General features: G+C 45.2%; 1 protein-coding gene across 2 annotated transcripts in view; it reads left to right on the top strand.

The window, feature by feature from the left end:
- LOC140714928 (protein HID1) overlaps positions 1-11,998 on the top strand; it is a 278,586-nt gene extending 266,588 nt beyond the window's left edge. For both annotated transcript variants that reach the window (XM_073026599.1, XM_073026598.1), the window contains 2 exons: positions 1,518-1,676; positions 9,302-11,998. In XM_073026599.1, the coding sequence (XP_072882700.1) occupies positions 1,518-1,676; positions 9,302-9,365 (223 nt within the window). In that variant the 3' untranslated portion in view covers positions 9,366-11,998. The remainder of the gene's footprint in view (positions 1-1,517; positions 1,677-9,301) is intronic.
- The last annotated feature ends 285 nt before the right edge of the window (positions 11,999-12,283 follow it).

The following is a 12,283-nucleotide window of genomic DNA, read 5'->3' as shown; positions in this document are numbered from 1 at the left end:
ATTGAGTATGCCCACAAGAAAGAACTTTAAACTTCAACCCACCCCACTGAGCGCAATAATCCCCTATCAACTTCCCATCCTTCTTCCCAGTCTCACAACATGCTGCATCTACTTGTATATATGTGCGTCAACCTCTGTTCTAGCATTCCAGTTCCTATCCTTTTGCCAAACTAGCTTAAACTCTTCCCAACAGCCCTAGCAAAACAGCCTGCAAGGTTGTTGGTCCCTTTCAAGTTTAGGTTCAACCCATTCTTTTTGTACAGGTCATACCTTCCCCAGCAAGATTCCAATGATTGACAAAACAACTTACTGTAATTTTTTATATATTTCAATATACTATCACCACAATGCAACAAGTTTCCTGACATACTGTATGTCAGTGATAATAAACCTAATTCTGATGCTGATTTATTTCTGGTTATGCTACTAATTGAACTGTTTTGTTCTGAATGCTGCCTTGTATCTTTCTAGTGTTTTGTCTGGTCTGACTCTCTGTACTTATTGTATGTCTTCCTGATAGCCCCATGAAAACCTGCCAGCATTCCAAAGGGCAACAGATATGTGCTATGCTGCCCCATGGTACACTGTCCAGCTGGACTGGGAAAGTCGGTGTCCGATCACAGCAGAGGAGCATGGGTCAAAGTAGTTTCTTGCTGAGGACCCAGTCTCCACACCTCTTCAGCACTTCCCTGGGTAGTATCACTGTATGCAAGGCCCGGATATGGTGTGGGCCTCAAACATTAACCAGTCTTAACCAATGGGCCTCAGACACAGAGCACAGTTAATAACAGTCAGAAGGCTAGGCAGCATGTGTGAAGAGACAAACATGAGTTAATGATATGTATTTAAGGCCCTTCACCAGTTTGTCAAAAGGTATCTGACAAAACATTAATGCTGGTGGAACTGTGTTTGGGGCAATATTGCATGGGCAGTGTTGATCAAGTGTGGAGGTATCTGTCCCTAACAACTCTGGCTCAGAGTTTCCAGCTCCACTTGAAAGTGCTGTCTGACCTGCTGTGTGTTTCTGACATTCTCTGTGTTGGTTCTGGTATTGTGGTCGGTTTATGGGCCGACAGGGCATCAGCTGTCCGTTGCACATGGAAAATCACCCTGCTTTTCCTCATTGATCCTCCCCACTCCTGCTGTTGATTTCTCAGACACCCTTGCCCCATGTTGTCATAAATACATGCAAACTACTGGCCCAGGCCCTCTCTATTGAGTATTCCTCCACAAGCCTCTGTCTGACTAATGCCCTCCTCTCCCTTCACCTCTGTTTCTCAGCAACCCACCGACACTTCCGATACCTGAACCTCGCCTTCAGTTCTGACCCCTTTACCTCCACATATAGTCAATGCAGGTCATGTTTCCACTGAGTCAATCCTTTGCTCGGTCATTTCCTCAGTTACTGAGCAATATCATCCCAGAAAGGCTCCCTCTTGGTATCAAGCAATGGAGGGAAAATGCCAGCATATGAAATGGATGGCTTCTAAACTGCAGCCCATTTTTATTGCATGCAGAGGTCTGACAGATGAATCAGAGATCCTGAAGTTCCTGCAGCACGGCACACTGGTTGGATTACTCCCAGTGCCACATCCCATCCTCATTCGCAAATACCAGGCCAACTCAGGCACGGCAATGTGGTTCCGGACATATATGTGGGGCGTCATTTACCTAAGGTGAGCAATCTGCTACAGTGGGTATCATGTGAGATGTGGGAGGTGTGGCACATGGCGGTGTAATGTGGTTGATAACATATTGTGGTGTATGGGTGGAGTGTCACAGTGGTATGATGGGATGTGTGGTAATGTATCAGACTGTGGTGTAGGTGGTGATACTTATGCAATATGTCACACTGTGGTGCAGTGTGGGGTTCAGACTTGTTTAGAAAGTGTCACACTGGTGTGGTATGGGAAGTGTGACACTAATGTTGGGTGAGTGGTGTGTCACACTTGGTATGGTGTAGGTGTTCACACTGTGATGTGGGCTGTGTGGGTGGTGTATCCTACTGTGGTACAGTGTAAGTGTGTCATGCCACACTGGTACAGTGTGGATGTGTCACACTAGTGTAGCATGGGCAGTGTGCCACACTGGTGATATGGGCATTATGTCATGCTGTGGTGGGGACTGGGCAGCGCATCATGGAGCAATGTTGGTGATACGTGATGCTGTAGTGAGGTTTGGGCATTGTGATGCTGTGGTGCAGTGTGTGTGTATGACATACTGTGCTGTGAACAATGTCACACCTAAGTGTAGACAGCATGTTGCACTGTGATATGGATGTGTATGGCACCGTGGTGTGGTGAGCGTGTCACACTGGTGTTGGCGGTGTGTCACACCTGGGGGTGTGGGTGATGTGCTCTGCAGTATGGGCAGTGTGTCGCACTATGATGTGCCAGTGTGTCACACCTGGAGGTGGCGAATGTATCACACTGTGGTGTGGGCAGTCTGTCACACTGTGGTGTGGGTGATGTGGTGCTCTGCAGTGTGGGCGGTGTGTCACGCAGTGGTGTGGGCAGTGTGTTATATCTGGGGGCTGTGGACGATGTGCTCTGTGGTCTGTCACACAATGGTGTGGGCAGTGTGTTGCATCTGGGGAATGTGAGCGAAGTGGTGTTATGTAGTGTGTCACACTGTGGTGTGGGCGATGTGGCGCAGTGTAGGTAGTGCGTCTTTATATATATAATCTGTGAGTCTTACTTCAGTGGTTGGTAAGTTGATGGAGAAGATCCTGAGAGGCAGGATTTATGAACATTTGGAGAGGCATAATGTGATTAGGAACAGTCAGCATGGCTTTGTCAAAGGCAGGTCATGCTTTATGAGCCTGATTGAATACTTTGAGGATGTGACTAAACACATAGATGAAGGTAGAGCAGTAGATGTAGTGTATATGGATTTCAGCAAGGCATTTGATAAAGTACTCCATGCAAGGCTTATTGAGAAAGTAAGGAGGCATGGGATCCAAGGGGACCTTGCTTTGTGGATCCAGAATTGGCTTGCCCACAGAAGGCAAAGAGTGGTTGTAGACGGGCCATATTCTGCATGGAGATTGGTGACCAGTGGTGTGCCTCAGGGATCTGTTCTGGGACCCCTTCTCTTCGTGATTTTTATAAATGACCTGGATGAGGAAGTGGAGGGATGGGTTAGTAAATTTGCTGATGACATAAAAGGTTGGGTGTGTTGTGAATAGTGTGGAGGGCTATCAGAGGTTACAGCGGGACATCGATAGGATACAAAACTGGGCTGAGAAGTGGCAGATGGAGTTCAACCCAGATAAGTGAGGTGGTTCATTTTGGTAGGTCAAAAACGATGGCAGAATATAGTATTAATGGCAGTGTGGAGGATCAGAGGGATTTTGGGGTCCGAGTCCATAGGACACCCAAAGCTGCCACGCAGGTTGACTGTGTGGTTAAGAAGGCATACAATGCATTGGCTTTCATCAACCGTGGGATTAAGTTTAAGAGCCGAGAGGTAAGGTTACAGCTTTATATGACCCTGGTCAGACCCCACTTGGAGTACTGTGCTCAGTTCTGGTCGCCTCATTTCAGGAAGGATGTGGAAACTATAGAAAGGGTGCAGAGGAGATTTACAAGGATGTTGCCTGGATTGGGGAGCATGCCATATGAGAATAGGTTGAGTGAACTTGGCCTTTTCTCCTTGGAGCTACAGAGGATGAGAGGTGACCTGATGGAGGTGTATAAGATGATGATCATGTGGATAGTCAGTGGCTGAAATGGCTAGCACGAGAGGGCACAATTTTAAGGTGCTTGGAAGTAGGTACAGAGGAGATGTCAGGGGTAAATTTTTTACGCAGAGAGTGGTGAGTGCGTGGAATGGGCTTTTGATGACGGTGGTGGAGGCAGATACGATAGGGTCTTTTAAGAGTCTCCTGGATAGGTACATGGAGCTTAGAAAAATAGAGGGCTATGGGTAACCCTAGTCAGTTTCTAAAGTAAGTACATGTTTGGCACAGCAGCATGGGCCAAAGGGCCTGTATTGTACTGTAGGTTTTCTATGTTTCCATATAAGATAGTGACTAACACAGTTACTAGACTAACTAAATTAAACTAAAATGGTCCCATCTCTTTCAAGGATGGTGCTAATCCCCCACAGCACTCAATGGTCCCGGAGTGCCTCCGTGGTACCCATGGATAGCACGTGTTCCCTTTCAATGTTTGCCCAGGCACGGACGTACATCTTAAACATTGCCAGGCAGTCTACTCATTCCTCTGATGTTGGAGGGTAGGTCTGGAGAGGGTGCTTTAGAATTTGCGTGATTTAGAACTTTTCAAGACTTTTCAAAACTTTTCAAGCGGCAAGGCAATGTGGGGAGCAGACAGGAGATTCTGTGGACATGAACGGAACACCCGAATGGTATGCCAGGGTCAAGGACATTTTGAATTGTGTCCACAATATTTTGGAGGGGGGGGGGTGAAGAACAGCCGGATATCTTGGTACATATTGGTACGAATGACACAGGAAGGAAAAGCAAAGGTGTCCTGAATAGAGAATACAGAGTGCTAGGCAGAAAGCTGAGAAATTACTCCAGGGTAGTAATTTCTGGATTGTTACCTGTGCCACATGCCAGGGAAAGTAGAACATAGAAACATAGAAAATTACAACACATTACATGCCTTTGGTTATGCCAACCATGTAACCTACTCTAGAAGCTGCCTAGAAATTCCCTACCGCATAGCCCTCTATTTTGCTAAGCTCCATGTGCTGATCTAAGAGTATCTTAAAAGACCTTATTGTATGAATGGCAAAATAGTACAACTGTGGCTGACAACGGAAGTCAAGGCTGATGTAAAAGCAAAAGGGAGGGCATACAACAAAGCATAAATCAGCAGGAAGATAGAAGATTGAGAAGCTTTTAAAACCCTACGAAGAGCAACTAAAAGAATCATTAGGAGGTAAAAGATGAAATATGAAAGCAAACCAGCAATCAGTATCAAAGTGGATGGTAAAAGCTTTTTCAAGTATATAAAAAGTAAAAAAGAGATGAGATGGATATTGAACCGCTAGAAAATGAGAATGGGCAAAAAAGTGGCAAATTAATTACAATGATGGAAAGCTATGCACTTTGGTAGTAGAAATAAATGCACAGACTATTTTCTAAACAGATGAAAAATCCAGAAAACAGATGCAAAGGGACTTGGGAGTTCTTGTGCAGGACACCCTAAAGGTTAGTTTGCAGGTAGAGTCAGTGGTGTGGAAAGCAAATGCGACATTAGTATTCATTTCAGGAGGTCTAGAATGCAAGAGCAGGGCTGTGATGATGAGGTTTTATAAGGCACTGGTGAGGCCTCACCTTGAGTATTGTGGACAGTTTTGGGCTACTCATTTGAGTAAAGATGTGCTGACATTAAAGAGGGTTTCAGAGAAGGTTCACAAAGGTGATTCTGGGAATGAAGTGCAAACACGAGGAAATCTGCAGATGCTGGAAATTCAAGCAACACACACAAAATACTGGTGGGACACAGCAGGCCAGGCAGCATCTATAGGGAGAAGCACTGTCGACGTTTCGGGCCGAGACCCTTCATCAGGACTAACTGAAAGGAAAGATAGTAAGAGATTTGAAAGTAGTGGGGGGAGGTGGAAATTGCGAAATGATAGGAGAAGACCGGAGGGGGTGGGATGAAGCTAAGATCTGGAAAGGTGATTGGCGAAAGTGATACAGAGCTGGAGAAGGGAAAGGATCATGGGACAGGAGGCCTCGGGAGAAAGAAAGGGGGGGGAGAGGAAGCACCAGAGGGAGATGGAGAACAGGCAAACAACTAAATATGTCAGGGATGGGGTAAGAAGGGGAGGAGGGGCATTAACGGAAGTTAGAGAAGTCAATGTTCATGTCATCAGGTTGGAGGCTACCCAGCCGGTATATAAGGTGTTGTTCCTCCAACCTGAGTTTGGATTCATTTTGACAGTAGCTGAGGCCATGGATAGACATATGGGAATGGGACGTGGAATTAAATTGTGTGGCCCAGTTCCCATTCTGATATGTCAGACTGGATTGAATGGCGGAGCAGACTCGATGAGCCAAATGGCCAAATTCTTCTCCAGTGTCTTATGGAATATTGTGACTGTTGAAGGGAACATGTTGAGAGGGATGAGGAGAAGGACCAGGATGCTGTCATTTTGACAGAAGGTTGTGCGGAGCAATTCACCTGTTCTCTGGTTCTGGGAGTGGGATCTTTTACCTGCATCTGGGAGCCTTGGCACCGCCTCATACTGAAAGGCATGAGGAGCAACCTGATGAGCTCATCATTGAACCCTCCCGACTACTGAGCACATCTATGTGAAACATTGCCGCTGAAAAGCAGCATCCTTCATCAAAGATGCACGCCACCCAGGCCATGCTCTTTTCTTACTGCTGCTATCAAGTAGAATGTATAATTGCTTTACAACTCGCACCACCAAGTTCAAGAACTGTTACTACCCCTCAAACTCTTGAACAAAAAGGGATAACTACACTCATTCTATTTTTGGTGGTCCCATAACCAAAAGTCTCACTTTAAGGACTGTCTTGTTATTCCATGCTTGTTATTTATTGCTATTTAATTATATCTGCATTTACTCAGTTTGTTGTCCATTGATCCTGTTTACAGTTACTGTTCTATAGATTTCCTAAGTATGCCTGCTGATAAAGAATCTCAGGGTTGTGTGTAGTGACATGTATGTACTCTCATCAATTTTACTTTGAACATTTTGAACTGAATGAAATCCCCTGTCTTCTTAGAGGAGGCTATATAGTGGGCAGATGATCAGTGATTTTCTATGTTACTGGGAGCCACAATATGAGTGGTCTGGAAGGGGCAACTGAAACCACAGTCAGTGTTCTGTGCCCTTGGACTCATATAAACATAGAAAACCCATCGGCCTGTAATGCTGTGCTGAACATGTACTTACTTTAGAAATTGCCTAGGGTTACCCATAACCCTCTATTTTTCTAAACTCCTTGTACCTATCCAGAAGTCTCTAAAAAGACCCTAACGTGTCCGGTTCCACCACCATCGCCAGCAGCCCATACCACGCGCTCACCACCCTATTCCTAATCATATTATGCCTCTCCAAATGTTCATAACTCCTACCTCTCAGGATCTTCATCAACTTGCTAAACACTGAAGTAAGACTCACTGGTCTATAATTTCCTGGACTATCTGTACTCACTTTCTTAAATTAGGGCACAACATCTGCAACCCTCCAATCCTCTGGAACCTCTCCTGTCCCCATTGATGATGCAAAGATCATTGCCAGAGGATCAGCAATCTCCTCCCTCACCTCCCACAGTAGCCTGCGGTATATCTCGTCTGGTCCCAGTGACTTATCCAATTTGATGCTTTCCAGATGCTCCAGCACATCCTCTTTCTTAATGTCTATATGCTCAAGCTTTTCAGTCCGCTGTAAGTCAATATTGGGGAAATTAAAACTCCCCCATCACGACAACCCTGTTACTACTACACTGTTCTACACTGCCTCCCTAACTGCTCCTTGATGTCCCTGTAACTATTGTGTGGTCTATAAAAAAGCACCCAGTAGAGTTATTGACCACTTCCTGTTCCTAACTTCTGTCCACAGAGACTCAGTAGACAAACTCTCCATGACTTCCTCCTTTTCTGCAGCCGTGACACTATCTCTGATCAGCAGTGCCACACCCCCACCTCTTTTGCCTCCCAAATACCTGCATCTCTCATTGAAAATATTCATAGGTACCAGCCGCTTGGCCCTTCTGTATGCTGGTCATTAAAGAATTCTCCAACGAAAGAACTGTGCTCATCATAGGTGCACTGATTCCACTTCCCAGTACCATTTACAGATAGTGAGTCACAGTCTCCCTAGCACACTCTACTGATATATGGTGGTGTGGTGTGGATGTTGAGTGAAACTGTTGTGCGTTGTGGGCTGCATGTTTCTCTATGGTATGGTCAATGTGTCTCACTGTTGTGGTGTGGGTTGTGTCACATTAGTGATACAATTTGGCATGTAGATGGTGTCACACTGGTGCATTTTGGGTAGTGTGGGAAACACTCTTCACTCATTTGGCTAATGAGCCCAGTGTCACATCCAATTCCCTGATGCTGAGGGTGGCATCTGGAGAGAGTGGTTTAAGGATTTGTGTAATGTAAAACTTCTCAAGTCTTGTGACAGCTTTGAGCCATTGTGACTGTTGAAGGAAACTCGTTGAGTGGGATGAGGGAACAGACCAGGATGCTGACAGAGGTTCTAGTTCTTGGAGTGGGCATCAGAGAGCCATTGTAATGGTCACTGCACAGTTGCCTTGTCACTGCCCAGTACTGAAAGGGCCAGGAATAACCTATGACGAGCTCATGTAAGAAGACAGTACTCCCTGCCTTCTTGGAGGAGGCTGTGTGGGGACAGATGATCAGTGGATCTCGATGTGATTGGGAGCCACAATCTCTGTGATCTGGAAGGGGAAACTGAGACCGGAGTCAGAGTGTCCTGTGCCCTAAGACTCTCCCAAGCATATCTGCCTTCTTCATAGAAAAGATTCATAGGCACTGGCCACTTGCCCTTCTGCCTGCTGGTTATGAAAGAACTCTCCAACCAAAGACCCCTTCCCATTTAGAGTGTGCCCCTCCCAGTTACAGAACCAATGCCATTTGCAGGTAATAGGACCCAGTCACCCTGGCACCCTTGGTTAATAATCCTCTCATAATTTGCCATCTACTCTTTCTACTACTCAAGTGATTACTTTCAATCTGTGCCCTGGGCTTCACCAGTTTCTTCCCTCTGCTAGTGAATTATGATGGGTCTTTCTATTCACTATGCCGAGGACCATCCTAATTGTACACACTTAGTGAGGACTCCTTGCAGCCTTCTCTGCTGCGCACACCCTTTCTGCAGAGCTGCAGTGTTATGATCCCATCTACACCCTGGGGTGATCACCTCTCTCACTCTGGCTACCAGAAACTTCTCCATCCTCCAACCAGCCATTACACACAGTGCCAGCACTGCTGCCCTGCTCTTTATTCTGTCTCTCTGTTTGAGCTGGAGACACATGACACTGCAGCTACTGCCAGTCCGGGGCAGCACAGGAGCAAAACTCTCAGACAGCAGCTATGGAGGATTATGTTGAGACCTTGATCTAGACTGGAATGTCGCTTACATCACCCACACCCCCAACCTATTGCCTTGAGTACTGGACTATGTTTATGTACATCTCCATTTCTTTGATGTTTCCGTGAAGTTCATAGAGGTTGTTACTTTGTTAAATATGCAGATATTAGTTGTTGCTGTCTTCTGTACCTTTACCATGTGAACACTGACCTTTCTGTTTGTTCCACAGGAATGTGGACCCGCCCATCTGGTACGACACAGATGTGAAGCTCTTTGAAATTCAGCGGGTTTAAGAAACCAAAATGGATTTGAGGAAATACTCTGGCCAAATTTTATTTTCCATTTTAGTTCTTATTCTAATGGCTGCTTTCTGCCTTCCTCTTCACTGACCTGACCTTCCCTTGGGACTTGCTGCTGTGTGTGGCATCTCACCTCTGCAGAGCTCTACTTGCTAGTCTAAATACATCGCTCCCAGTCATCAGCTCAGGACAACTGCTGACTCTGAGGCAGACCCTATCCCACACTGACAGCACACAGCAGCCCCTGCTCAGTCTCCTGTCATTGCTTCTTGCTTGTCTCAGTTCTCTCTACACAATCTGCCCGGTCACTACAGAGACAATTGCTCTATGGTCCTTTGATTCAGTCAGACTTCCAGTCACTATGGACTGTCATATAGCAACTGTATGACCATCTACAAGAACCCAGCCTCTACCCCCCCACTCCAAGTTCTATGCAACCAGGTGCTTACCTCTCCATACTGCACCCCACAAGACTGTGCTTGAGAATGCTGCCACAGGGAGTGATTCTATGGTCTCTGGAGACTTAAGGTATATGTTGCTGGTAGCTGCATTCAGCACGGTTGTCCGACATGCCTGTTTAAGGAAAGGTAAAACAGGAGGCTGGTACATTTGCCAGTCGCACCATAGTGCTGGTATTCACTGGCTGGCCACCAGATTGCTGGGGTAGCAGTGGGCATTATGTTTCCCAGACCTGGGCTGTGTTTGAATGAGAGATTTGGGTAGCTCCAGTAAACCAAGCTGTTGTGTAAGTAAGCATTTATCTGCAGTCTGAGCCTGTTCTTCTCCATGTTAATACACTGTAACTCATCTCTCAGCCCCTGTCTTGCAGACGTGGTATTGTGTGAATCACAGAAACCTAAGCCTGCTTCAGCCCACCTTGCCTTACAGCTTTGTGTGACTGTGAAATGCCTCCAATACCACTAGAGTATGTTGAGTCCGGAGAGTTTACTCCTGAAGCTCAGTAAATATTTTGCTTTGCATTACTTAAGCGTAACTATACTGCAAGAAATACTGTGCATGTTGAAGCTCACGCCCATAACTCAGCCCATTATGGATTGCTTCCACCTATGATGTAGGCTCAAAGAGGGCTCAGAAGATGTGCCCCACTCACCTTTGGCTAACCTGCACCGAGCCCTCTTCCTCTTCCCCCTTCCTATTCCTTCATCCTTCCGGCCTTAGTGACCAAGAGTTGGATGACTTGTCCTGCTGCTGCTCACTTTGCAGAGGGCATTACTTTCAGTACCTTGACACAAGCATGTTGTTTTAGCCGTCCATGCAGAAAGAGACCATTCAGCCCATTGTTTCTTTGCTGTCCTGCCCTGCATTTCTGCATTCTTACTTCCTGTGGAATGGTTTTATTAACTATCTTTCCATCCTTTGAACCTCTTATTTTTGATCAGCAAAAAACATAAAACAATACGGCACTGGCCAGGCTATTCAGCCCACAATGTTGTGTGGACTACCAATTATTTTAGTAATTATTTTAAACTTTTTAACATGATCCTCTGTAAATGAGATCCAAATAACTACATTGCCTCTTCATTTAGTTGCTGTACCCTGTAAGTCCACTAAACACTAAATGCAATGTTCACAGAAACACTATTTTGAAACGTACTTACAGGAAGAATTACTTCCGGCACTGGATGTACCACAAGCTTGTATTCTTTTAGGGTGGTCCTATACTACTGTTTCTTAAAAGTTGCAATTATCTGCAGATGTTTTTGGTGTACTGTGGCAGGAACTGTTCCACCCAGTTAGATGGGTGAATATACTGCCCAGCAGCTGCTGAATTATTCACAGTAGGAATGACCCTAGTTTTATCACTAGCTATGCTACTAACTGGAACTCAAGATCTTCAGCTAATGAGTGAAAAATTGTTCTATAATTGGGTTACTTGCATGGCATACCTAAATTACAATCATAGGCAGCAGCTTCAGAATGTTCCTCCCCTAAGCGTGCGTGATTGGTACAGTGTAGAGGGAGCTTCACTCTGTCTAACCTGTGTCCTAGAGTTGTGTGAACAGATAATGCAGAGGGAGCTTCACTATCTACCGTTGACCTGGGAGTATATGACGAGACAGTGTAGAAGGAGCTTCACTCTGCGTAGCCTATGTGTTCCTGTCCCAGAAGGCTTAAATGCAGACACTGAATGTCTGGAATGAAATGTGCACAATTCACCGGCATTGACATCATACTCTCACACTAAATAGCAGAAGATTTATAAGATTTTAACATGTTTCTATTTGGGAATCAGTTCCTATGTTGCACAGGACCTTTAACTGTGCTGTGGTGTGTGGTGATACGTAAATCCAGTGAGTTACCTAAATCTGTGCCTGATGTTAACAGATGCGTGATAGCACTTTAGAAAGTACTTTGTTATTGTAATTTAAGGAATCTTAAAGGAGAAGGATTCTCTACAGGTAACTTTGTTAAATTTACTGGCCTATAGAATTACTTATCTCTTTAAGGACGCAGTATCAGTCTATCTCTGTCTATTTTTGTTTGCCTGGTTACACTGTTCTTATTTATATTGTTTCCAAGTGGTGATATCTGTTTTCTTTATGTGAATCATTTGCAAACTGTTGGTAATATTTTAAAAAAATAAATTTTTCAGAGAGTGCAATGGAGCACAGTGTCCCTCTCTCTTGTCAATAAATGGAATGTGATCAGGAAACATGGCCAGTGCTGCCACTCTGAAGAAGCAGTCGTACAGGTCTGAGCTGTAGCACTGGCAATTTTTGGACTCATTCTGTTCTGTTATAGCATTGCCCTGACTTTGGGAGGGAAACCTAGAGCTGAGGGCTGTGCTATGTATTCTGGATCTGGCACTATCTTTAAATTGCCATGTGGTGGCAGAATTACCTCTGACTGACAGTGGAGCCACTCTTCATTGCTTTTATAACCTGGTGCAA

The sequence above is a fragment of the Hemitrygon akajei genome, chromosome 22 (genome assembly GCF_048418815.1).
Source record: "Hemitrygon akajei chromosome 22, sHemAka1.3, whole genome shotgun sequence".
NCBI lineage: Eukaryota > Metazoa > Chordata > Chondrichthyes > Myliobatiformes > Dasyatidae > Hemitrygon > Hemitrygon akajei.
Note: the sequence above shows the minus strand (reverse complement) of the source record. Positions and strands in the feature narration are given on the sequence as shown.